The sequence below is a fragment of the Trachemys scripta genome, chromosome 8, assembly GCF_013100865.1.
Source record: "Trachemys scripta elegans isolate TJP31775 chromosome 8, CAS_Tse_1.0, whole genome shotgun sequence".
Classification (NCBI taxonomy): Eukaryota; Metazoa; Chordata; order Testudines; family Emydidae; genus Trachemys; species Trachemys scripta.
In genome coordinates, this window is record NC_048305.1 from 74831523 (window position 1) to 74858688 (window position 27166).

The following is a 27166-nucleotide window of genomic DNA, read 5'->3' on the forward strand; positions in this document are numbered from 1 at the left end:
GGGCCGGAGCCGCTCGGCCGGAACCGAGTCGGGCCGGAGACGCTGGGACCAGCCACCAGAGGAAGCCGCTCAGCCGGGGGGGCTGGACTGGGCCACGCCCGCACCGCACCGCGCCCCAGCCCCAGCCTACCTGCTGCCTGCCTGCCTCAGGTTTCCCGCCCCGAACATTTGAGTCGTGGGAAGCAGGTGAGGGGAAGGAGCAGGGGGCGGAGCGTTCAGGGGAGGGGGCGGAGTTAGGGCGGGGACTTTGGGGAAGGGGCGGGATTGGGGCCCCTGGAGTGTTCTCTTTTTGTTTTGGGGGGGGGGGGGGAGGGTTATGGTATCCCTACATATTGTAGTGCAAGAAACGGCTACCTGTGGGCATTTGCTACGTCAGGCAGCACTTTTATCAGTCACTGCTACCAGTAGCACATTGCGCGCGCGGCGGCGGCTGTGTCCCGCCCGAGCTCTGTCTGCGGCGGCTGGGCCGGAAGAGGCGGGCGGGTGCGGCGCTGCGCACACTCCGGCACGCGGGGGAAGATGGTGGCCACGCGGCGAGCTGCGCGGCGCGGGCCGGAGCCCGCTGCCCCGGCTGCGGCAGAGGTAGGTAGGAAGGAAGCGGGAGGCGCCCGCAAGCCCCGTGCCAGGGCCCGGCTGGTCTGTGCGCACCGCGGGCCGAGCTCGGGCGGAGGCTGCCGAGCGGCTCCCCTCGCTCTGCCTAAGAGGGCCAGAGCTCGACCCCGGGTGAGCGGCCTGGAGCCCCCGGGGGCCTGCGGTGAGGTGCGGGCTGTGCCACAGGGCCGGGTAGTGGTGCTCCGCCTGACCGCTCCCCCGGAGGGTGACCCCAGCCCAGATACCCCGGTGATGGGCCTGTTGGACATGATTGACGGGGGCCTGGATGGCTCGCTGCCGTCTTGGGGTGGTCCCGGTGGGTGGCAGCCGCCCGTGCTGTGTCCCCCTCCCCGGCCCTTGGTTTTCCCCGCAGATGTCGGTGGTGGTAGGTGCTCTCCTGCCTGCATTGCTGAGGCGGGCTGGCCCCTTCTCCAGCGGTTCGATTGCCTGCCGCCACCGGCTTGAAAGTGAAGTATTGTGTATTAGTTGTAGCTCCAAACTATGGTAGGGAACAGTTGAAAGGCTCCCTGGACCTGAGGGGGTTTTAAACAATTGGACACACTTCTGCATTTCTTTCTTCTGTCATGGCTTTCTCACTCTTTGTCTATTTAACTGATTGGGGGACTTTTGGGATACACTCTGTATGACACATGCTGTTCAGAATAAAATGGCTGTGTGGTGACAAATGGGAATCGGAGCCTGGCGAATTCTGTTAGATTCATTATCAATTTTTAGATATCAGCAGTGGCTTGCAGTGCCTTTCATCATCTAGTGCTAGCCAGGAGATTTTAAGTATTTCTATGCGATACAGACTTTGCAATAGTCATCCATGCCTTGGCACTGCAAGGCTAGACTGCTGAAGCATCATTGCATAGATACCATTGGATTAGGAGGGTTTAGGACAGTGGTCCCCCAACCTTTTTGTGGCCAGTAGCACATTCATGTTTTCAGAAGAGTGTAGCGGGCGCCAACAGTTTTTCAAGGCTTATTCTGTATTTGTACATTAAATAATATGGAAAACATCATATTTAATATTACATAATATATGAATGAAGAGAGAAGCTGGAGAGAAGCCATGAGGACAGAGAACCGCAGCCCTGGAGTACTCTGTCCCCAACAGGCGGGGGTCCCCAGCTTCTCTCCCCTGCTGGGCACTAGGTGGGCCCCGCGCCCGCCAGGAACAGAGAACACTGCGCCCGCAGCCTGAGTTCTCTGTCCCCGTCAGGCGCGGGGACGGGTTTCTCTCCCCATGCTGGGCATTAGGTGGGCGCACATAAATGCCCCGGTGGGCGCCCACGGGCACCGTGTTGGGGACCACTGGTTTAGGACTACTCTAGATACCCTGTTTCCCCGAAAATAAGACATCCTCCGAAAATAAGGCCTACTTACAGTTTTGCCTCTCGTTGTAATATAAGGCATCCCCCCGATAATAAGACCTCCCCGATAATAAGGCATCCACCGATAATAAGGCATTTTTCATTTCTGAAAAATAAGACATCCCCTGAAAATAAGACCTAGCGCATCTTTGGGAGCAAAAATTAATATAAGACACTGTCTTATTTTCGGGGAAACAGGGTAGTGTAGCCTCCTCTGTCTGCAGAAGGTTCCTGCTATTGCAGAATGCATTTGCCTGCTGTGGAACAAGCTTCAATGAATACATAATGTTTGAACCCAAGTCTTTGTACTGACTTTTATTTATTGGTACCAGTTCATGGTGTTGGTAATCTTTGTAGCCATGAATGATCTGGGGCAAAGCTCTTTGAAAGGTTGACTCTCTACCTTATTGTGGGAATTACAATCCCCTGTGATGCTATTGCGATCAGTTCCTAGGCTTAAACAGGCAGCAGAATTCCATCTTTGGAATCTGCTTCCTATGGCAGCCCGCCAAACCCAGATTGAACTAGATTCAGAGCATTTGGTTTAGTTTGTGTTTTTTGGGTGGTTTTTGTTGTTGTTTTTTTGTTTTTTGTTTTTTGCTTATTCTTGCCCAGAGGATAGCTTGATTCTTGGGTCTGATAGAATTCCAGTTGGTGTGGGATCTGGTGTCTTAACAGTGATTTATACCACCTTTGTGGTTCCAGAGGACAGCCCATAAGGCTGTTCTGGCAGCTGGAGATTGCTGGGACTAAGGCCATTCTCAGCTGTCCAGTTACATAAATAAATCACAGTTAACTTTGACAGATTTAATAAAGGACTGTGTAGAGGTATAAAGCAGAAAAACAACAACCTAGGAATCAGTTGCTGGACATAAAAGCATATGTATGAGGCCTCCAACAGCACACATCTCAGGAAGTAGGATTCTTCCAGGAGGAAGCAAAGTCTGATGCTAGTTTGCAAAAGGCATAGGTAGGCAAATGAGTGATGAATAATGGAGCTTCTTCACCAATGCTTAGTTGTGGTACTAAGCGTTGCATAATGCAAAATGTATGTCATCAGGTTAACTTTCTCTAGACAGTTATTTAAAAAGTCAAAATGCTTGTGAATTTGAGGCCAGAATTACTCATATGACTCTTTTAAAGGTGTATTTTTCTGCGGAAATGTCTTGTTTGTTATTAATCTTTTTATTTCTGTAGCTGGCATCTGCTGAAATTAGTACTCCTGTTTCTGCGAAGATGTCCAGGAGAAGAACTAAAGGAAACTCTCAGCCAGAAGTCATTCATGAATCTCAGGATGAGGGGTTGGAAGATGCTGAAACAAAATCAGATCTTGGTGATCCCTCTGAGGCACAAACAACTAAGAACAGAGACAGCAATGTGCATTCAACAAAATCAAGTGCTGAGCCACAGGCTGATGGAGATGAAGCAGAATCAAATTACTCTGCCATGTCCGAACATGAAACACCTTTATTTATAAGGATAACAAGGAGAAGACAAATCACAATTCCTTATCAACCAGATTCACCAGCCAAAAATAGGTCTAGCAAGGGAGCTCTTCTGAGTGAATTAAGTAAATCTCAAGATGAAGATGTCTCTGAAGCTGAGTCATGTTCTTCAACTGTATCTGGTGGCTGTACAGCTAGTGCTACAAGAACTACGAGAAGCAGGAAGTGCAAAGCTAAACTCCACCCAGATCCAATTTGTGAAGCCCAAGCTGAAGAGGTTTCTGATGCAGAGTCATGGTGCTCGGGTCTTTGTGTGGAGCCATCTGTAACTACCAAAAGAATAACTAGGAGTATGCTAATGAAATCGCAAGCAGAAACCATTAGACAAACTGAGAAAAAAGTTAGTGAAGTTGTGCTGGAAGATGAGAAGTTAACTGAGGACAGAATTAAATCCCAGCCAGTAGTCATATCTGACTTTGAACATGTCACAAAATCTGATTCTGATACAGAGCAAACTTCCTCTCTTTCACTTAATAAATACGTCACTCAGAGTAATAAACAACCCAGCCCCTGCAAGACCCAATGCCAGACTGAATCTGCCAGTACAAACCCAAGTGATGACCCAAAACAAGTTTTAATTGATTCAACACCCAGCAGTCCTAAAGAAACAGGAAAAAGTTGTACCATAGCATCTCCTAAAAAAGAAACAATAAAGGAGAGACACTTTGAAATTGTAGATAAATCAGAGGAAATGTTAGAAAAGGAGAGAGACATAACTGGACAAGAATCAAAGTTGAAAAGTGCTTCTCTTGAGAGCCTTGATGAATCATTTAAGTCCCATAGGCAGACAACACCAAGAAAAAGAAATATAATTCCAGAATACCAAAAAGCAGATATTGTGGAGGCTACACAGAGATCTCTCACCCATGCAGATGAATTAATGGTGGCAGACAAACCAAGTAGCACAACCATCAGCCCGCAAAAGGGCATACACCTATCACCAATTGGTGATGATGGTGATGGTGACTGCAAAATGTCTGATATCAATGTAGACAATAGTGAAGGTCAAGCAGAACTAGTTACTAAATCCTCCCCACATGTAACCAAAAGATCATGTAATAAAAAGATATCTGCTGTGTTGCTCCTGAGCAGTGATGAGAGTGATGAAACTGAAAACAGCGATGTGGAAGAAGTGGGTGATGTAGGAGAAAAGCTGTATTGTGCAGAGACCAGAAATAAGAAGTCATCCTTGGACAAATCTTTAGAAAATGAATCATCGCATGGAGAACTGTTTGTAATTGACACAGAACCTGATTTGGACGGCAACAAGAAGTATTACCTAGAACAGGAAGATAGAAGGAGCGATGCAGAAAGTAAGGATGAAGATAGAAGGAGCGATGCAGAAAGTAAGGATGAAGAAAGAAGGAGTGATGCAGAAAGTAAGGATGAAGAACATGAAAGAGATGAGGAGTCCTCAGATCTGGAAGATAATGAGGAGGAGTTCGTAGATGAAGATGAAGATGCATATTTATTGAAAAATAAAAAGCCTAATATGTAAGTGTTTTTACAGATAATTTAAGCAGCCACATATAATTATAACAGGCATATTGTTAGTCAAATAGCGAGGGAGTTCTTGTGATGATATAATCAATGTGTGAAGCTGGAGTTTCTTGAACTCTAAAGTGGAATTATAGCTCCACAATTACCTATCTCCTAGAACTGGAAGAGACCCCGAAAGGTCATTGAATCCAGCCCCCTGCCTTCACTAGCAGGACCAAGTACTGATTTTGCCCCAGATCCCTAAGTGGCCCCCTCAAGGATTGAACTCACAACCCTGGTTTTAGCAGGCCAATGCTCAAACTATCCCCAACCAGTCTTTCTGTTATGCCTATATCCAGACACAGGTCTGTGATATGCAGAGGTTCCACCAATGTGACTGTCCTTTAAGGACCCTTTAGTGGTGTTTCCCTTGTCCAGCTGATGCCAGTTGTGTTTTTTTTTTTTTTTTAAACCTTTTTATCACCATCTGAGGCTCTTTCCTTCCATTCTGTAGTGATACCTTTTCTCACCACAGGAGTGGCTCTCCCCACCCACTCCAATAACTATTTTTGTTGGCTGAATCTCATAAAAATTCATAGCTTGTGTTCCCGTGAATTACAGCACTCTTTAGATGGAGTGCAACATTCTTAGTACTGAAAACACTGTCATTTAATCATCTTAAGTAGTTTTTGAAATAAAGTGTAAAAAACTGGGAAGTTGAAAAAACAAACATCATTCCTTGTTTTTTCTTTTAAGGAGGGTAAATAAAGACAAAGGTTTTTAAAACTTAAATGAAGGGGAGGAACAGGAACGCATGGGCACTGTCCAAGCTAATAATGGGTATTTGTGAACCTTGCCTATTTCAGTTCATTTGATGAAATAGTTCGCTATTTTGCTAAGTTAGCAACACATGCAAACAGATCACAGCCTTTTATCATTCCAAGCATTTATAAAAATTGCTTTAAAATAAAGCATATTAAGCACCAGACCTGAGCCTAGAACCTAGGTGGTTCCATATCAAAGCCTAACTAATTTGCCATAGTGTGCCGGGGCCAAGTCATTAAACCTCTTCCTTGGTTACCATATATTAAAAAACCCTGCTTTGCATAGACAATGCTTTCATTTGTAGATTGCAAAAACCTTTGCAAAGGTAAGCGTGAGTAGCCTAGTTTTACACTTGCCCTAAGTAGAGAGATTTAACTGTCCCTGAGTTTTATATTAATATAATGAGACTTTTAAAGCTCCTTGACTAACTTTAGGGTGTTTTGTTTGTTTAAGCACCCAAAATTTCACAAAATCCAGTAGTAAAACACTTCTTAATATTTTATAATTAAAGTGAAAATGTTTGTTTAGTTTACACATCTCCCTGCAGTGTTTGCAACCCAAACTTTGCAGATTTAGGCTAGACTGAAACTTACTAGCCTGGGTTTGTTGTGTTAATTGCATACACACAGTTCACTGTTTTCTCAACATTTTATAGCTTGCATTAAATCTTTTCAACAGAAAACATGCCTCTCAAATTGACCATCAAACATATTTTATGAATTAGTTAATTGTATTGCCAGAATGCAGTAAGGGGACAAATGGTGCAATGTGTATTACATTTTCAAAATGTAGTTTCTAATAATATAAAGTATTATTAGGAATACAGGCAAGGGCATTACAAGTCTCAGTGTATGTCTGATGGTAGCAAACATACAGACACTAGTGTTTAAGAATCCAATATGTTTCTACCTCCAACTTGTTCTTGTGCTTTTACTTGTTCTTGTTGCTTCTTGTTCTTCTGTTTGGATTCATTGTTAACAAATTACAAAATGTATAAAAGATAGGCAGTGACCTTGAATTTTTCATTTCGAGTCAATTAAACATTGAAAGGGAATATTTTGATAACATAGTCTACATAATCTCACAGAAGATAGGAATGCCCAAGATAGGGATGCACCAAATGAGGGGAGGCTTTGTGGAAGTGATTCCCCTGTAGTTCTCTCCAACAAACTTTTATTAATAAATGTTATGCTTTATGCCAAGTGGAAGTACAGTATGATTTGCTATACCTATCTGTATTTCCACTTCCACTTTTAGTTGTGTAACCCCATTTCCTTTGAGCATAGCAATCGAGAAACCCCTTTATGACAGCTATCTGATATGCACCAGGAGTACAGAGGAGAAGGATAAGACATTTTCTCTGAATCCTGCCTTTCTTCAGAGGGCACACTGGAAGATCACTATAAACTTGTTAATATTACTGTAATGATTAACTAGCCATTTCTCTTTCAGTTTACATCTATCAAGCAGCATAGATCCTGGTCTAAATATCAAGAGGCTTGGAGGCTTATATATTAGCTTTGATGCAGGAAAACAAAAAGCTGGCTCAAGTGCAATTAAACAGTTAAAGGGGGAAAAGAAAGAAGAGGTAATGTGAAGAATCTAAGGTTATAATTTTACACAGATGTCTGGGATTCAAAGATGCTAAAATGAATCCAATTGTGACATTTATTTAAAAAGAAAAGCCTTGCTAATAGAGTTTGGAGGAAAGAGAAATTCTGTATGGTGAAAGCATTTACACCTCTACCCCGATATAACACGAATTCGGATATAACGCGGTAAAGCAGTGCTCCGGGGGGCGGGGCTGCGCACTCCGGCGGATGAAAGCAAGTTCGATATAACACGGTTTCACCTATAACGCGGTAAGATTTTTTGGCTCCCGAGGACAGCGTTATATCGAGGTAGAGGCGTATTTAAATTTGTTTTTATGATAAGAATTAAATGTATATGGCATGTAAGAGTCTATATAGATCCCTCAGTGCATTGTAAATACTGGGGATTATCCTACAGAATAGGAAGAAGTCCAGTCCACTCAAATACATGCCAGATATTTATCTAGAGATTATATTTCATGAATTGAGTTTCTGCTACACTGCATCATTGCAGTCCTAGATAATAATTCCCATGCTGTCAGTTGTGAATGAGATTGAGTCTGATACTGTGCTCTCAGATAGTTACATCCTCAGCAGGAACTAAAACTTGGTGCAAAACAGCACAGCAAAATTAGATCTGCTCACAATGCTTAATATGAGAACTGCTGAGTTAAAGGGACATTTGACCCCTCCATACCTGTTTGGGATGGGGTTTTAGGCTGACTGTCAGTGGGTGACAGGCATGCGTTGCTTTCCAGCAAAGTTATTTTCTTAGACAATCCCATCCCTAATGGGCTCATTTACTCTGCCAGCAGGGTCTGCTAGCTCACTTCTTCCAGTGCCAGCCTGCTGCACTTTGTAGCTGGCCAGCCCTGTGCTCTTTGGTATTAAGAACTCCCACTTCCTCCATCATGGGGCGGGGAGGCTTATCTCACTTAGCAACCATTTTATTGAGATGATGCTTACTTATGATTCCCTATCATTTCTCTGCTATCTTATTTGTGTAACCAAATGTGTAATACAATTCAGATCAGTCTCATCAGTAGCATGATTTAAACAATAACTTAATGATATCTTCTAGCTCTTGAAGAAGAGTATAATAACTCCAGATTTTGAAAAAAAGGACTGTGTTCCACCATTCAGGGAGTCAATCCATCAGATAAAGAAACAGCGCAAGGTAAGTGGATAGCCTCTGACTGTTACAGCATGGTAACATCTGGCACTTCTAAACCAGAGTAAGCCTGCTTTTAATTTCCATTATATGAAAATGTAGAGGTGGCATGCATGCGTAGCTCTCTTAAGTATATTGATTTATGAACTGCAAATTCATATCAGCATTGAACAGTAATTTGAGATTCAGCCTTCTGGAAATGTTGAGACTAGAACAAAGACTGAAAGGGCAAATGCTGGTCCCACTGCCTGGCCTGAGGAGAATCCTTGTCCCAGTTGCAGAGTTTGATTAAATTGGCATGTTTTGAAAAGGTTTGGGGCTTCCTTGTCATCTTGTTTCTCTATATTTTTATAAGAATATCTTTGCTTACCTGGTGACGTCTGCATAGTTTGTTGTTTTGTTCTTCAGAATGTTTGGGAAACAGAGATCAGGTCCTTGGGAGGCACCAGTTGCTAAGGTTAATTAATGCTGGTCTGTAAAATCAGACTGTAAAGTTCTCTGAAATATACTCTTAAATAATATGAACTTTTATTTTAAATGCAGCAATCCTTTGCTTTTTCCTTCCTCTCCACCACTAAAGCTCTTCAGTGCAGTTTTATTGTTCTTTATATTTTGTCATAGGCAGAGCGAGAGAAAACAACAGGTGATGGCTGGTTTGGTATGAAAGCTCCAGAAATGACAAATGAATTGAAAAATGATCTAAAGGCTCTGAAGATGAGGGCTTCCATGGACCCCAAACGTTTTTACAAGAAGAATGATAGAGATGGTCTGCCCAAATACTTTCAGGTGAGGAACCAGGAAAAATAAAGAGATCCTATTACTACTTTTCTGGTCCAGAACAGTTATGCTTATTTCCTATCTAGTTATTTTTAGACGTCCATTTGTCTGAACTCACTTTTACAATTAGATGCATAGACTATAAAATTATGTTGTTTTTCATTTACTTACAATTTTTTAACTTGATTACAGTTTACAAGTGGGATTTTGTTGCAACCAACTATTTAGCCTTATATATGTACTTCTATATATGCCCGTGTTGTTTTTTTGCTTGCTGACTTGTAACTGATATCACAGGATGGAAATACATCCTTTTTGTTTTCAAAATCTGTTTTCATGCCACACAATGGTAATAAATTTGTATCTAACCTTTCAGATTTTGCAGGTCTTCTCTACTATATCAGTCTTTTTTTACAAGTTTATAATAGTAATAATAATCAGTTCTCTTATTAGTCAAGATTCTCTTTTGTGGACTGGCGCCATTGATCCACTGAAATTCCTGCTACTGTAGCTATTGCAGCTTAATGTATTTTGTGGTTTGACAGTAATTGGAAACTGGTGCAACTTGCAGGAAATCTGGAATTGGTTTTTATATTTTTAGTTAAGTTCTTAGTCCTTTTCTGCCTCTAGCTATTTGGCATATTCAGCACACATTTACAAATATTCATTTTTCTCAAAACATTGGTGGCTTGCTTTCAAGGCTGAGCATTGTTATATGCTATTGTAAGTTTCCTGTCACGATAGTATCTGGTGGCATTCTATTTAATTAAGATCAAGATACACATTTTGCCACACCAGGAAATACATGCTCTATGGGCCACCCTTATCCCTATGGTGACCAAACCAACTCAGAGAAGTGTCAGCCATGAATCAATGGGAGTTGAAGTGGGTTCAGCATTTTTCACGGTAGGGCCCTTAAATCCTGTACTGGGTTAAAAGGTAATAGTAATTGCTGAGCAATAACTTTGTAGTGATAAAGGACAAGACCTGTGAAAGATTTAATTGCCCTCTCTCAAGTAAACAAAAATATAATCCTATATAAATTTTGAGAGCTAGGTTGTGATTACCATGGTAGGGACTGGTGCAGTAGTCCCTATGTTCAGAACTGCACTGTTTTCACATGCTGTTCTTTGGATTAAACGTGAGAGGAAAAATGGTGATTATGCATACAAAACACTGCTTGTTTCTTCTGGCACTTTGCATTACAGCTTCTCGTGATTCCTCCCATTTTTCTCCTCAAACACCCGGGACTTGTCATTAAAAACAAACAAAAATCCTGGTATTATGTTGCAGCAAGGCTCATTTTAAATTTTCTTTTCCCAGGTTGGGACTGTGGTTGACACTCCGATAGACTTTTACCATGCTCGAATCCCCAAGAAACAAAGGAAGAGAACCATTGTTGAAGAGCTGCTTGCAGATTCTGAGTTTAGGAGGTATTTTAAAATAAGCTGCTTTATAACTATAATACTACCAGTATGATCCATATGAGACAGAAATGTATTACAATTTTGATTAGAGTAACTTATTTTTTCCTTTCAGTTAACTTGAATTACTTCTTGTATTTAAAAAAATTAGAGCCAGCTTAGTGCCACCACAATAGTGACACTTCCATTCCAGAGATCAGAGTAACAGGAGTAGATCAAGTCATGCTTTACTGAATTAGATGGGTATATTGGAAGCAGTATGCGCTATATAAAAGTTATCAGTTATCTAATGGACTATAGGAAGTGAGTTGGTGGTCTCGGTTTAGTTCCATAATGGAGACAGAAGTCAACCCAAGTGGCAGTCTTGCCACAGAGCCTATTGAACTAGACCTGATCTAGCTCCTTTTTTCTGGAAGTGACTTTTGCAGAATAGGATTCAGGCATGTTGATGGGGGAATGAAAGTGAACCTGCTCTGCTGCTACCTGTGCTGTAACTGTGCATATAGATGGGATTTTAATTTACAGGGTTGTCAGTCTGGCACCTTCGTGATAATCAAATTTCTCTGAAATTTTTTTTAAAGAATGATTTAATGAGTTAATATTTGATCATCTATAATTCTTGGGGTGGATTGGCGAACCTAAACCATTTTGCATATTGGTCTGTTAACATGATACCCTGTTGCAGTTTCTCATCTTTTCATATAAATGAAGAGAACCAGGGTTGGGATACCAGGAGTTGATTGCAGGTCAGGATTTTAAATGTATTGGCAGCGTAGGGTATGGAAACTTCAATAGCTATTTCCTACCAGTATGATTAGCTTTAGCCAGTACTCTTTCATAGGCACTGATTAATTCAAAAATATTTATTAAAAGCAATGTTTAAAGATGAATTGCTCACAAAACCAGACAATTTTAGCATTTGTGAGTAATTAATAAAGTAACTGAATAAAGCACTTGGGTGTTACAACTATTTGTCAAGTTTCCTATTGGCAAGCAGCAGCCTCAGCAAGCACTAAAATGTTGACATTGTTCACGCTGCTAATTGATGCAGGAACAGGAGAATCTGCCCTGGGAAAACAGCTAAAGTTAGCCTGTCTTCACTGTGTGTGTTCTATGTATTATTTAATATTAATCTTAGTCTTCTCGCAAATCTTCGATATAAGACTGATTGATTGTTAATATCAAAGAGTACACTGAGTGGTATTGGCATCACAGCTCTTGCTGAGCCTGGTCATCGTTAACAAAGAGACAGCCTTTAGCAAGCCATAAAACGTGTTAGAAGTCTAATTGTGTGCATGATGTAAAAATCCATTGCTACAGGTAAGAGCTGCTGATGCAAAATGCTTGAGTGTTTTTAAAATTGGCATTTCACTTAATTATTGCTTTTTTCTTCAGAGGAGCTTGCCTGTAAATAGACTAAAATGCTTCATTTATGTTGTGTGATGCAGCAGTCCTTTTCCCCTAAGTTTTTGGTGGTGATAATTCTACCAGCAGTATTTCAAAAAAGATTCCAAATATTTGCCTATCGCATCAGCACTACCAGATCACTTCTCCTTTACTAGTCATATACTTATCAAACTAAAGAAGTTTGAAACAGAAAACACAAGACACAACTTACTCTGGCAAAATATGTATTTTGTATCTAGGATTTTTGTAGGTCACACTCATCTTTTACTTTGTGATTTGACCTATTTAATAAAAGTAAATTGATTTTTTGTTGTTGTTCAGATACAATAAAAGGAAGTACCAGGAGATCATGACTGAAAAGGCAGCTCTTGCAGCAGGCAAGAAGAATCGGAAGAAGAAGAAATTTCACAAATAAGACTAGGAGAAAATAACAAGATGAAACTCTTTTTTTTGTTTTTAATTATAAAATTGTTTACAGAACATTTTGGTGAGTGGTTTAAGATTGAAGCTGTCATACTGACTGAGTTAGGACAGGGCTGGCCCTGTTTTAGCAGTAGTATTTTGACCGGGGAGGAGGAGACTTGCAATGGGATTTTGTTCTGTGGACTGGTATAGACATGCAACAGAGACAGCATGATTCATTCTTCATAGAAAAAGGCAAAAACAGACATCCTGTACAAATAAATAGTTGATGGAAATGGTCATGTGAAAGAGCTGAGATTAAAAAAAAAAAAGATTGTATTTTAATGGAAAAACCTTTGTTAAAAACTGCAATCCTCGGTTTTTTAGTTTTGTGAGAAACTGGAAAACCTGCAGGCACTTGTCACTAAAGACTCCTAGTTACTGAAGGAGTTTATAAAAACACAGGTATTCAACCTACAGTAATAATCAGTGATTTTTTTAAAATCTCATTGAGCAGCGATTCAGATTTACTGAACAATGATACTTCAAAATCATAAACTTACACCTGGACTGTAAAAATAACATTTTATTATGTGCTGTACAGGAAAAATAAGTTGTCCACAAATGGAGATGAGTTTTAACAGATTTCAGGAGGCTTTGTCAGAGTTATCTTGAAGTGGATGTTCATGTACTATATTGGTCTAATTTAATGTTAACTTAAAAGGTAAAAATATAAATTTCAAGGGATAGTGCCAAATCTAAGGCATCATCACTTTTGTCTACTTCTTGATCTCTGTAGAGTCTAGCCTCTATTTACATAATTTATGAAGCACATTTTCTATTGAAAGGAGCTTACATTTCATCTTTCCCTTGTTACACTGCTTAATTAAGTTAGTTGTTCCTTATCCGTTGCCTCAGTAAGAGGACGTGCTGGGCTATTCTTTAGCAGCGGTTAATGAGAAATGACTTGTGCATGGATATGGTTCTTGCATGCTATTTTAAAAGTAATTATTCTTGTTCAGCTTGATCTCTGGTGGTGGAGTGTTCCACATCTGAAGACTGAACATAGCATGGTGCAGATTATCCTCTAGATTCTACATACCTCTCTTTTTAAAATCCACTCTTTTTTTGTTGAGGGTTATGTATTTTTACCACTTGTCTGTTTTGCCATTGATATGAAATGATTTCATGGGGTCAGTCCGTTTTCTAGTATACACAGACTACCACAACTGGTATTATGGTAATTGCTATTCTTGTTGGCAGTTTTTGCTGAGAAGCTAAGAACTGAATGGATGAGGAAACAGAACTCTTTTCAACCCTAGTGATAGTCCCTCCAAATCAAGATTGAGGGAAACTGGTACACAGATGTGGGAAGCTTGCACTGCCCCTGCAGATTATCTAGGTGCCATGCACCTCAGTTCCCAGACCAGTCAGTCCATCACCTTGCATAATCACGTGTATTTTCAGTAAAAGTTTAAGCTGTCTTTTGAATGACCCTACAGTATTTTTGTACTGCTGTTGCAGCTAATAGAGTTCATTAAATTAATTACTAATGTTAGGATAGAGAATAATACAGAAAACTTAATGGTAGAACAGAAGTTGATGATAGGAAATTATTGGTAATTGGAAATTATTATTCAACAATAGTGGGATTGTATGGGGTCGACTGTCCAGGAGAGGAAAGGAAAAGAAAAACTGAGAGATCATAGACGTAAAATGTGTAGAGATAGCCTTCGTGGTCCTATTTTATAGCTTCCGACAAAAGGAAATTTGATTTAAATAGTGTAGTAAAAAAATTTTATTAAGAGATTGGACATTTGTGTCTGAAAATGTCCTCGGCTCTGAGCAGCTAGAATAGACTTAGAAGAGCTGTCAGCCCTCATGGCTCAAGCCATACAGTGATCACCAACTGAAGTTAGGAAGAAATTCCCCTATGCCTCTCTGTCTTGAATTTGTTTTTTCTAAAGCAATCCAGCATTAGTCACTATTGGAGACAGGCTAGGACCAAGATTTTCAAAAACAATTACAGATTTTGGGTGCCCAACTCAACTACTTATAGAGGCTTTGCATTTTGAAACTGCTGAGCTAAAGTGTCAAGTTGGGGACATACAGATACCCATCCCTTCTGCAAATCTTGGCTGAGATGTAGTTTCTGTTCTACTATCATCATTCCTGTATTTGTGTATCAGACCTGTGCATACATCATTGATGATAATACAAGAACAAGGAAATAAAACGAGAACTGTGCTCTCTTGTGCTCTGTAAGAAATGTGGAAGCAGAAGAATATCAATATTGGACAAACAGGAAAGAACAAAATTGGAATAAGAAATGTTTTCAAGTGTTTAAGAGTATTATGAACAATGGTCATATGAACTTGTATACAATCATACAGAATTTTTTGTAGCTATTTTAAAATTATTTTAATTAGAATATATTTTTTGTGCAAAGAGTTTGACATTTTAAAATAAGAGGAAGATGTGGTATCTTAAATTAAAGGCTAACTTATTGACTATGCTAACATTATTATTGAGGCATAATATCCCTGCACTATTTATACAAGACTGATATAAAAGGTAAGATACTAAGAAAATGTTAGAAACTGTTTAAATTTAGAATTAAAACATGAGCACATTGCTGCATTCTTGAGTTCTAATTAAAGAATGCATAGGCTTCCATTTGGCACAATATGAAACAGAACCAATCAGAAGGCCAAATCACTGATAAGCAACACAGATAAAACAAGCCTATCAAAAATAGATTTATAAAAGAACAGTGTGTTTTGAGAAACTACATTTTTTTGTGCAAACAGTATGTAATATACTAGCTTGTTTGTTTGTTTGTTGTCCTGTACTGGAATGACCTGCTCAGATATTTGTTTGTAATCATACTGCTTTCTATAGGCTGGCCTGAAAACATAAGCTCTACTATTGCCAAGAGAGATTCCTCTTTAGTTCAGGGGGTAGAATCCTGTGATTTTTGGAGCAGCAGGTGATGTGGTTCTTTTTTCTATATACAGTATGCACTTGCTGGTGGCCTAGGCCTAGGTGTCCCTAGACTGTTGCATATTATCTGATGAATATTAAGAGTAGATTTGTTTTCTTGTACTCCTTGCCAGTCTATATCCATCTTTTGTCTCTTGTCTTATGCTTAGATTGTAAGCTCTCTGGGACAGGGACTGCATTTTTGTTTTTTATTTGTACAGTGCCTAGTACAATGGGGTCCTGGTCCATGACAAGGGCTCCCAAGCACTACCGTAATACAAATAATAAAATGAAACTATTCGTAAAGAATCAGATCAGCAATGGTACCATGATCAACTTGGTACTATTAATATGGTGCCATTACAATGACTTGTAGTGAACAAAATTAAGACATTGCGACTTTTAGGAAGCTGATTTCTCAAACTACTTTCTTGACCTTTCCCTTACTCTCCAGTCTCTCTTTTTTAGTTGCCTCTCTGACCACCAACTTGGTCTTTCCAAAATGGAATGTGTCTTTTCCTTTAATTCCTCTTCCTTTCCATAGAGAACACCACTCTGTCCTTCATGTTATGTGACTCTCTTCTAACCATGTAGTGAATATTTCACAAAGGCCTAGTCTTCACTTACCGGCTGGTCCGGCGGCACGCCATCGATGTTCTGGGATCGATCCCGGAAGTGCTCACAGTCGGCGCCGGTACTCCAGCTCGCCGAGAGGAGTACGCGGCGTCGACGGGGGGAGACTTCCGGCCGTGTCTGGACCGCGGTAAGTCCGGACTAAGGTACTTCGAATTCAGCTACGTTATTAACGTAGCTGAATTTGAGTACCTTAGTCCGAAGTCCGGACTAAGTGGGGACCAGCCCAAAGTTGTCACTTTCTCTTTAATCCACCCTTTCTCCACTAAAAGACTTTGGTCATATGCTGATCATTCTTTGATCACTATAACCTACTCTCTGGCCTCCCTGCTTTTCATATCCTTCTGCTTTTCAATTGGTCCAAAATTCTGCACTTAATGTAGTCTTCTGCTTTCCCTCTCCAACCATGTCACTTTTCTTCTTGAATTCCTCTATTGGTTTTGTCTCTTACTGCATCATGTTAAAATTTCTTGTCACCTAAAAGACTTGGCCTTTTTGCTCCTTTCTCCACTCTCAGCTGGGTGCCTTCTATCATACTTCCCCCTATCCCTGGAGAGCTTTCCCTATCCTTATCTGCCCACACTCCCCTCTTCAAGTAATCCTTCCTTTCTTCTCCTTCAAAAATCCAATTTATTCCCTCTTGAACTCATTTACAATGTAAGCTCTTTGGGGTAGCTTATTTAGCTTTGTAAAATACTGTGTACATTCACAACATTATTGTATAAATGATTTGTAATAATATAAGAAAAGGTCCCTGCAATGTAAATTAGATAAAATTCCATAAATGATAGCATCTAGACATGGTGAGTACAAGGATAGGGGCATGGTGGAGGAGAAACAGTAAACAATGGGAAGGAAATACATCTGTTGGGTAAGTGAAGCATTTACATAGTTTATGGAATCTGTTTTCTATCTTATACTGTTTCACTTTTTTTGTAATGGGTAAGAGTCAGAGCTGAGATAAATGGTGGAAACAAAACCAAAATGTGAGTTCTGAGAAGAGATTTGAAGCTGCATAAGTCAGTTGGCGCAAAGAAGAGGGAAACTGTCTCAGACAAAATTAATTCACTGCTATGAATATGGTGCTTGGATTAATGTCTCGTGCTTTGAAAGAAATGCCTCCGTCACCACCACATTTATGTGGTAGAGGACCATTATACTATGCCAGTATTGCATTTATGTTAGTAGCCACATGTGTTTTTTTGTAAGTTTGTTGGGCCTACTTCTTCTCCCTTAGTGATTTTGTTTTTAAAATCTGACAGACAAGTGGCATGATTATAATTAAAGCAATTGGCAGGAGGAGGAGATGGAGCTGTAGGAGAGATTATGCAAGATGGAAAAGACTATATTAATGCACATGACTAAAAGTCAGAGGATTTGAAATTTGAAGATTTTTTGCTAGTGTTTAATTGGTGGTGGTAAAATAGGGATTCCTCTTTCTTGCTGGGTTTAAAGATGATTGAAATGCTTTTTTTAATCACTTCTGTCATTTTTGAATGTGCATTTTTTAGAGGAAAACAATAACAAACATAACAGGCTAAATTCAACACTAACTTCATTGCAGTGCCCTCAAGGATGAATTTGACTTACTTTTAAATAAACTTGTTTGAAAATTTTCTTCCTCAACTGATCAGTGCAAATGGGGTGTTTCTTTAAAGAGAACAATAACTTATTTTGTATATTTTGCATGCACTAGGATAGATTGTACCTACAGACTAAAGACATTGCAGCTACAGGATTGCTTTTTTGCGAACACGTGCTGTTTTGAGGAATTGAGAGTATATTTTTACAAGAAGTTCTTATTTTCACACCTAGTAGGAAAATGAGCTCTAAAGTTAAAGATTGCATTTCTGGTGGAGGAAAGATGATCAGTTTTTTCCTATAAACTAGACAAAAAATCTGATCTTTTTAAAAAGTGTAGAATAAAAAGATAATTTATGAGTTCATGGATAAGGAATTGGGGGCAGTGGCTGTTCGAAAAAAGCTATAACGCAACCCCTGGCTGGAAGTTGAAGCTAGACAAATTCAGGCTTGACCTAAAGCATACATTTTTGACAGTGCTAGTAATTAACCATTGGAACATGGTGGATTCTCCATAACTGCAATTTTAGAATGAAGCTGGGATGTTTTTCTAAAACATATGCTCTAGGAATTATTTTGGGGAAGTGCTATGGCTTGATTACAATAGGGCCTTCTAGCCTTAGAATCTATGAAAACAGATAGAAGGAAAGACACTTATTTGCTGCAGACTTACTGGTCATGTTGGATGAGATGTACCTGCTGTTTACCATTTATTATGTAACAGCAGCTGTTACAACCAAAGGTCTCAAAGCACTTTGGCTTGAAGATGTTATAAGTACAGGCAATCCTTGGCCTTATGCCCTAATTGGTTCCTGAAAAATGACATTTTGACTTACAATGCAAAACTCAGAATCGCACTACAGGCCCTTGTGGACCTGAGCATCATAAAGTTGAAACTACCTGTCATAAGTTGAATGTGGGTATCAATTCAGAAACAGCATAAGTGCTATTCTTTGTAAATTGAAGGTTGTAAAGTCGATGACTGTCTATATACAGCATCGGTACTAGCTTTATAAAAGTGGAATGAAAATCTACTAGCCCCAGACTAGAATCTCTTTAGCAGCATAAAAACCCATGATCTTTTATTCATGTAAACACCTCCCAGCCATCCCTAAATACCCACACATTTTTCCCGAGGAAGGGGTTGAGCAGAATTTTGCAAGGTTAAGTTAGAATAGAAATGTACCCGAGATCAACGCTTTCCAGTGAGGCTTCATGCTCATGCAAAGCCCCATTGGTTGCTAGCTGGAGCCTGCTCGTGGATGTTTTTACCCAGTCCCCGCTTTCACCCCGGGGCCATGTAAATTTATCAGGCTTGAGCGACCAGAGCTGAGTCCCCCGGGCGTTGTGCTGCTGCCCTTGTCCCGCCTGTGCTTAGGGCTGCGCGAGGGGTGGCTGGGTGTCCTGGCCCAAAGCCGGGTGCCAGGCAGCGGGCTCGCCAGTGCAGTGCGCCCGGGGGACTCCTGTGTTACAAAGGGGCTCGGCTCGGGGAAAGCAGCAGCTCGGGCCCCCTGGCGCCCGGCTTCAGCGCTGTGTTCCGCCTTCGTGCCAGGCGCGCAGAGGCGGGTCAGCGCCCCTCCCCCCCCCGCCCCCTTTGAGTGTCCCGCGTGCGCCCCCTCGCCGGGCCTGTGGCGGGCCGGGGCTCCCCGTACCCGAGTGGGGGTGGGGGGCGGGGGTTGCAGCCGCTGCCCGGAGCGAGCGGCGCTAAGGGGCGGCTGACGCGGGCGGCGGGCCCGGGGGGTGACTCGCTCCCCAGCTCAAGGACGCCCCGGGCGCCTGGGAGAGGCACCTAGATGTCGGGCCGAGCCCGCACCGGGGTCGGGGGAGCAGAGCCCTGAGATCCGTGGCCAGGGGCCGACCCGCCCCGGCCGCACTCACCCCCGTCGGAGCGGCCCGAGCGCGGCCTCCCCTCAGCTCGGTATCCCGAGCGCCTGCTCACAGAGGCACCGAGTCCGGCCGCTGGGGGCTGAAGGCAGGGCCCAACTAGGGCAGCTTCCAGCTCCGGTCGGTCCGTGCTGTGGCGGGGAAGGCTGCCAGGAGTAAACATTAAAATACTTTATTAAATCAATTTAAAAAAAGGATAATAAAAAATAAAAAAACGCGACTCCGCCGGGACTCGAACCCGGAACCTTTGAATCCCTTCATCCTCTAGAAGTCCAATGCGCTATCCATTGCGCCACGGAGCCACCTGTTGGACTCTTTGCACATCAGACATACAACCTATATACAGAGCGTTCCTTCCTGCTGTATTGGGGACAATGGGTCTGCAGCAAGAGATGGGATCCTCCCTTCTTTACTTAACCCAATTAGGTCAGGTCCTGAAAAGAATCATGTCCCCAAACAACCACGCTCACTCCTACAGCCCTTTCTTAAACTGCTGCTTCTCATATTTAGTTTAAAAACTTTTAAAAAGGAGAGTTATTTTAAAAGAATTTTAAAGTATATTTTATTGCTGATTAATTATATTTTAATCAATACTAATAAATATAATATTAAATCTCTATATTTTATTTCAAATCATTAGGTTTATGCTTATAACTATACATTTATTATACAAAATAGATCAATGATAATAGCACAGCACATATTCAAAGTGCTGTACAGACATTAACAAATCGTGGTAATGCTGTTATTTTTATCACTAAGCATTTATTTTGTTAATGTTTTTATTCATTTTAAACATGATTGTGTTTATTATTCATTATTAATAATTTATTATCTTTATTATTGAGAAATTATTTTTAGAGCATACTGTGGAACTGATCCTACAAGTATGTACATAAGTAAAGTATGCATATGTGTTTGCTGGATTGGGTCCTGTTAGGTACTGTAGCCAATGAGCACTAAATAAATGTCCATAAATAAAATCAGTCTTAGATGTATTAAGCATGTTTATATCACTGTGTTTGTTGATAGGAGTATTAATAATCCTTTCCCTTGACATTGCTTTGGCTTTGTCATAAACATGAAGGAACATAAACTTGAAGGCTCTACTTCTGAAGCCATAGCAGCAATGGTAAAAATATATATATACTTGGGTCTGCTTGAAACCTTTGGTGCCACCTGACTCCTTGTTTTTCTTGAAACCTTTGTGCCCGCTGAAGTTTGTGACAAGAAAATTATTTCTAGGATGCTGATTTTTGCATTGAATATCTTCAGTGAAAAAACAAAATCAGCATTTCTAAGACAACTACAGCTTCACCCACTGAATTTGGAACAATGATGGTTTTGTTTGTGACAATCTGATCAACTGCAGCATTACACGAGTTATTGCAGTGATTCTGGACACCAGATGAATCAGATAATGTGTGGAAATCTGGAAGACAAAACATCTAGGGGACTAATGACAGAAAAACATTCCTGTGCAATCCGCACCGGAGACTTCAGTAGTTTCCAGGCTGGATGCCAGTTTTTGTGGTGTGGAAGGCATAGAAACACTTTTGCACCTGGAATCAAACCTGAGAAAAACAAATGTGAGATAAATTAGACATACTTCTTCCACATACTTCTGAAGTGCAACCACCTCTGGGGTGCAACTGGGCAGCTGTGACTATGTAATGCACAGCAATGCTACACAATGGTTTAGGATGGGAAGTGAAGACTACTGTATCCGGTTGAAATTGCAGCAGGGATTTAGGTAAACAGAATGTAATTATCTGTTTGGCAGATAATACGGATTTTGTAGAATTTTTCTGCAGTAATTACCAGGCCATCTTGGCAATCTTAGAACTAATAAATTTCCATTCACTGGCCCCTTATACACAAATGGTGGTGCTTGTGAAGCATGAAACCCAGAAAAGTGCAACACTTTAAGGCTTCTTTTCTTTTGGATTTATATGTTCTGTTTTTGTACAAGTTCCTTCAAACTACTTCAGAGCGGGTCTTTTCTGTTATGATAATGGCACAATGGGTCAATTCAGAATGACTACAAGGAACATAAAATGGCTTTGCAAAATATATAGTGCAAAATCTGGCTCATAACATATCCCACAGAGGGGAAAGAATTTCTTAGATAAGATTTTCTTTGACCTGCTGAAGGTACCAATAGAAAGAAATTCTAAGATATTTCTATGTAAAGTAAAATATCAAACTATGCCACCCAACATTGCACACATAGTTTATATTAATTATTTTATTTATTAATTACATTAATAATTAGAGGCTTCAACCAAGTCAGGACCCCATTGTGCTAGAAGATACTTTACAGACATCTAGTAAAAGACACAGACCCATCCTCAAAGAGTACACAATCTGAAAAACAAGATGTAAAAAAAAGGTGTAAAATAAAGAGGTGAGCAGGGATGAAAGACACGTTTTTTTCAGCATTTATTGTGTGTACAATTCATAGGTGAATTTGTAGTTTAGATACCCAAATGAAATAATACACTTAACTATGACTTTTTCTTCTTTACAGTATTACCATTTGGGCCCCAGTTCTGCAAAGACTTCAATGGGACCATTCACACTGTAGAAAGTTAAGCACATGCATAAGTCTTTCTGGGACTGGGACCTTAGATTGTTAGCTTTCCAGGATTTATGTATTTATTTTTGTTTGTAAATTACTTAGCACTTGTGTTTGATGTTGGAATGATGAGTCTGTGACTAAAGTCACTGAGAGAGAGAGAGAGAGATTGTTCCAATTAAAAGATATTTTTGAACTCTGTAAAAAAATGTGTGGGTGGAGAGATCAAAAGCAGGATAAATTAGAGAGTGAAATTTCTACAGATTACATGAATGAATTATCCCAAATCTAAATGAAAACAAGTGTAGATTACAATTGAGTTCTTGAGTGATTAATATACCTGTGGCATTGCTCCAAATGATGGTGGGTGCCTGTTGCTAAATCAATTCCTCAGAAACAGAGGGAGTAAAATTCCAGCACCAAGTCCATGCAAAACTTCCTTTAACATCAACCAGGTCAGGATTTTCGGTCAAGAGCTGTAATCATGCCCTAAGGACAGTTGGATTTTGAACAGGTTGTAGGATCATAGAAGGTAGAGGTAGAAAAGACCCATAGGCACTAATATAATAAGCATGTGACTGAAAAAGGCAAATGTGATCTTAGGATGTATTAGGCATGGCATTTCCAGTAAAAATAGAGAAGTATTTAATGCCATTGCACACGGCATTGGTAAGACCCCATTTGGAATACTGTGTACAGTTCTGGTCACCCATGTTCAAGAAAGATTAATTTAAACTGGAACAGGTGGTGAGAAGAGCTACTAGGATGATCAGGGGAATGGAGGGCTTATTTTATGAGTGGAGACTAGAAGAGCTTGGCTTGTTTAGACTTGCAAAAAGGTTTAGAAGAGGATATGATTGCTCTCTATAAATACATTAGGGGGGTAAGTAACAGGCAGGGTGATGAGCTACTTAAGATAAAGGATAGTGTTGGCACAAGAACAAGTGACTATAAACTGACCATGAACTAATTCAGGCTGACAATTAGAAGAAAGTTTCTAACCATCAGAGGGGTGAGGTTCTGGAAGAGCCTCCCAATAGAAGTTGTGGGGATAAACAACTTAATTAGTTTTTAAGAAAGAGCTGTATAAATTTATGAGTGCAATTGCATGATTGGGTTGCATGCACATAATGGTGTGGGGCAGGGCTCAGTAGCCTGGGGGCTCACTTCAGGCTTGTCTTGTATTCCTAAAGCTCATACTTCAGGGATTTAACTGGCCACCACCAGGGGTCAGGAAAGAATTCTCCCCCGCCCCCCAATATATTCTGGAAGGTTTTTGTATCTCCTTCCCCTGAAGCATCGGGGATCATAGCTGGAGATGTGACACAGGGTGGGGTGTGCCAGGGCTCTGAAGTGGCACTGAGCAGTCTCTCTCAGGTGCTTGGCTGAGTGGTTCTAGCTCACTGTAGCGAGGCGGTGGGATACCCCACAGCCCCGCTGAGGGCCGAACCTCCCCGAATACCGACGTGGGTGGAGCCACTGGGTCCGGTGCCCGCCCCCAGAGGTCACGGTGCTGACCCGGAAGTATAAAAGCCCACTTGCAGAGCTCAGTGGAGCCCACGCCGGCAGAGAGAGCAGACGTCTCTGGCCAAGCTCCCGCTTGGGAGATAGCCGCAGGCCGCAACCAGCCTGCTGACTTACCAGGCCTGCCGAGCCTACCCCTCGCCCGCTACCCTGAGGAGGACTGGCCAAGCCTGCCCCGTGCCAGCTACCCCGAGGAGGAGCCGAGCCTACCCCTCGCCCGCTACCCTGAGGAGGACTGGCCAAGCCTGCCCCGTGCCAGCTACCCCGAGGAGGAGCCGAGCCTGCCCTTCGCCCGGTACCCTGAGGAGCCGATGCTGGTCGAGAGCATCGAGGACACTAGGATGGCCCAGGTACCATACAAGGGGGAGTGTGGAAGTAGCCCGGGGGCAGCCGACCCCAGTCTGGCTGCTGCACTGCCAGAGCCAATGTCAGTGTGTTGCGGCCAGGATCCCCACTGACAACAGCGAGTTTCCGCCTCTGCTAGGGCCCCGGGCAGGGACGCAGTGGAGTGGGAGGGCTTGGGTGGCAGACTCCCCCTTTTTCCCTGGCCTAGAGAGGCTGGGTTACTGACTAACTATTTGCTTGCTGCCCCGCCCTGACCCAGGGCCTGGGCTGCTACAAACTGACCCAGCCCCTGCTTAAGGGCCTGGGCCTCTGATTGACTATTTGATTACTGCCCTGCCCTGACTTAAGGCCTGGGCTGCTATAGACTTTGCCTCAGCCCTTACTTAAGGGCCTGCGTTCGGACCTCTTGGCTCAGCCCCTGCTTACGGGCCTGAGCCCCTAACTGTGGGTCCGCGGTCCCTGACTGCCGCCGGACCAGAGTAAGGTGGTGGGATACCCCACAGCCCCGCTGAGGGCCGAATCCCGGCCCAAAACTACTACACATGGTACCAGAAGTGGGGATCTCTTGCCCAGAATGTGGGCACGAGCCCTTGACCCCTGTGAGAAGGGGCCTGGGAGGGAACGGTCCCCCACAGGAGACATGGGCTTAACCAAGCTCTTAACACTCCTGACGGAGAGCCAGGAGCGACAGCAGGCCGCCCAGCTCCAACAGCACCAACAGCTTGTCCAGCAACTGGGAGCCCAGCAGCAGCAGCTAATACAGGACCTGACTGTGCAAAACTGGGAGTTCCAGCAACAATGCTTACAGCAGTTGGCAACAGCCCTGCCCCGGCCCGCGGGGCCCCAGCCGGGAGACCCGGATGGGGCTCCCCGATTCACCCTGCCTGTAAGACTGATAAAGATGGGACCACAGGGTGACCCCGAAGCCTTTCTGGTGACCTTCGAAAGAGTCGCGCACGTTGCCGGGTGGGCGCCAGACCAATGGGCCACCCTCCTGGCACCATACCTGATGGGGACAGCGCAAACGGTCTGCCAGGGGTTATCCACAGAGGATGCAAGAGACTATACCCAGGTAAAAAGCAACAGAGGGTCCTGTGGCACCTTTGAGACTAACAGAAGTACTGGGAGCATAAGTTTTCGTGGGTAAGAACCTCACTTCTTCAGATGCAAGACCCAGGTAAAGGCGGCCATTTTAGACACCCTAGACATCAGCCCCGAAACCTTCCGGCAGCGGTTCCGGGCTCTGTCCTACACCCTAGGCGCCCAACCCCGGTTGGTGGCCAAGGAGCTGAGAGACCTGTGTCGGTGATGGCTACAACCCGACAGGCGGAACCTCGAGGAGCTCACTGAGCAAATCCTGTTGGAACAGTTCATCCACATCCTCCCGTCACGGGGGAGGGCTTGGGTCCTCCGCCACCGGCCTCCAACTGTAGCAGCCGCCGTCGCCCTCGTGGAGGACTTCCTAGTGGCGGAAACTCCAGTCGGGCCGGGTATGCGGGGCCACCCTCCAGGGCTCGATCGCCCCAATCCCGAGAGACGGGCGAGCACCCGAGCCGAATCATGGAATCCCCCGTGGAGTCAGGAGCCCCGGTATAGACGTCCCAAGGGTCCCCCTCGGCCTGTCCCCACGGGGCCCAAGACCAGGGCCGGCTGTGGCCCATGGAGTCCCCCTAGGAAGCAGGAGGGAGGCTTAACCTGACACGGACGATCCGAAATTGGGCCCTGTTTCTCCTGTGGGAAGCATGGGCATCTCCAACGCGACTGCACTGAGATAGACTGCAGCTTTGGGCACATTTGCGCCAGAGAGAACCGTGCCCAACTGCCGCAGGCTGCCAAGGTCACCGTGCCCGTCGCTGTTGGAGACTGCCAGACGCAGGCCCTGGTTGACTCTGGCTGTGGACAAACCCTAGTCCGCCAAAGCCTGGGCTTCCCTGAAGACCCCCAGCTGGGGAACATCCTATTGCAGTGCATCCATGGTGACGTTCGACCTTACACCAGTGCCCGAGTCCCACTGACCATCGACGGAGTCACGCGGACCATGGTGGTTGGCCTGGCCCCGTGACTCGCCTAACCCATGAGCTTGGGGCGCGACTGGCCAGAGTTCTGTGCGTTCTGGGCTCCCATGCACAGGAGAGCCCCGATATCACCCCAGCCTTGGAGGGGGACTGCCGCGAGGACCCCGCCGAGGAGGCTGAAGAAGTGGGTCCTCGGAGCCAGGAAGACATGCCTAAAGACCTCTTATTAACATCGACAGATGACCCTCAGATCGGCACGGACTTCTGCCAAGACCAGAGGGAGGATCCCACCCTGAGTCGGGCGTATGAACAGCTGGCGGCGGTAGACGATGCTCTGATTGATCCCGCCCGGGCCAAGGTATGGCCCCGGTTTGAGCTACGACGTGACCACCTCTATTGGGTGGACCGAGATTCCCGCACCAGGGAGGTCCAGAGACGACTGATGGTGCCGCGGTGCCACCGATGAGCAGTGATCAAGCTCGCCCATGACGTCCCCGCGGCCGGGCACTTGGGTCAAGAAAAGACCCTAGCCCGGATTCTGTCTCGGTTTTTCTGGCCTGGGGTGCACCAGGAGGTGCGAACCTATTGTAGCTCCTGTCTGGAGTGCCAGCTCGCTGCTCCCCCACGGACGGCCCCAGCCCCACTAGTCCCCATGCCCATTATGGAGACCCCGTTCGAGCGGGTGGCCATGGATTTGGTGGGACCCCTCCCGAGGAGCCGGGCTGGGTTTCTATACATCCTGGTCATCGTGGACTACGCGACCCGCTTCCCTGAAGCCGTCCCGCTCCAGAGCATCACCGCAAGGACCATTGCCAACGAACTTGTCAAGGTCTTTGCCCATGTGGGTTTGCCCCGGGAGATCCTCACCGACCAGGGTACCAACTTCACCTCCCGGTTGCTGCGGCAGGTCTGCAGACTCCTTGGGATTAAGCAGCTACGCACCTCTGTGTACCACCCGCAGACCGACGGCCTAGTCGAGCGGTTCAACCGCACCCTGAAAGACATGTTGCGCAAGTTCTCCCCTGAAGACCTGCGCCGATGGGACCAGTTGATCCCACCATTGCTCCTGGCTGTC

The 27166-nt window shown here is 43.5% G+C and overlaps 1 protein-coding gene and 1 non-coding gene across 3 annotated transcripts; one reads left to right on the forward strand and one right to left on the reverse strand.

Annotated features, from left to right (window-relative positions):
* The first annotated feature begins 447 nt into the window (after window positions 1–447).
* On the forward strand, window positions 448–16135 carry DNTTIP2 (deoxynucleotidyltransferase terminal interacting protein 2). Of its 2 annotated transcripts, XM_034778697.1 has the most exons (8): window positions 448–582; window positions 3165–4764; window positions 4798–4966; window positions 7229–7364; window positions 8450–8545; window positions 9161–9325; window positions 10640–10749; window positions 12469–16135. In XM_034778697.1, the coding sequence occupies exons 1-8, from the start codon at window positions 520–522 to the stop codon at window positions 12560–12562; spliced, it is 2433 nt and encodes an 810-aa protein (XP_034634588.1). In that variant the 5' UTR covers window positions 448–519; the 3' UTR covers window positions 12563–16135. The 2 variants fall into 2 exon arrangements, with proteins under 2 accessions (XP_034634588.1, XP_034634587.1); XM_034778696.1 differs by having other exon boundaries at window positions 3165–4966.
* Window positions 16136–19846: 3711 nt separating this feature from the next.
* On the reverse strand, window positions 19847–19931 carry TRNAR-UCU. Its single transcript is given in 2 exon segments — window positions 19847–19882; window positions 19895–19931. It is a non-coding gene; the product is annotated as a tRNA-Arg (tRNA).
* Between the last annotated feature and the right edge of the window lie 7235 nt (window positions 19932–27166).

Excerpts from the sequence above, each read along its gene's own strand:
- DNTTIP2 (XM_034778696.1), top strand. The coding sequence starts at position 520 with ATGGTGGCCACGCGGCGAGCTGCGCGGCGCGGGCCGGAGCCCGCTGCC. Across the intron at positions 4,967-7,228 it reads AAAAATAAAAAGCCTAATAT|TTTACATCTATCAAGCAGCA; the intron begins GTAAGTGTTTTT and ends TTTCTCTTTCAG. Across the intron at positions 7,365-8,449 it reads AGGGGGAAAAGAAAGAAGAG|CTCTTGAAGAAGAGTATAAT; the intron begins GTAATGTGAAGA and ends GATATCTTCTAG.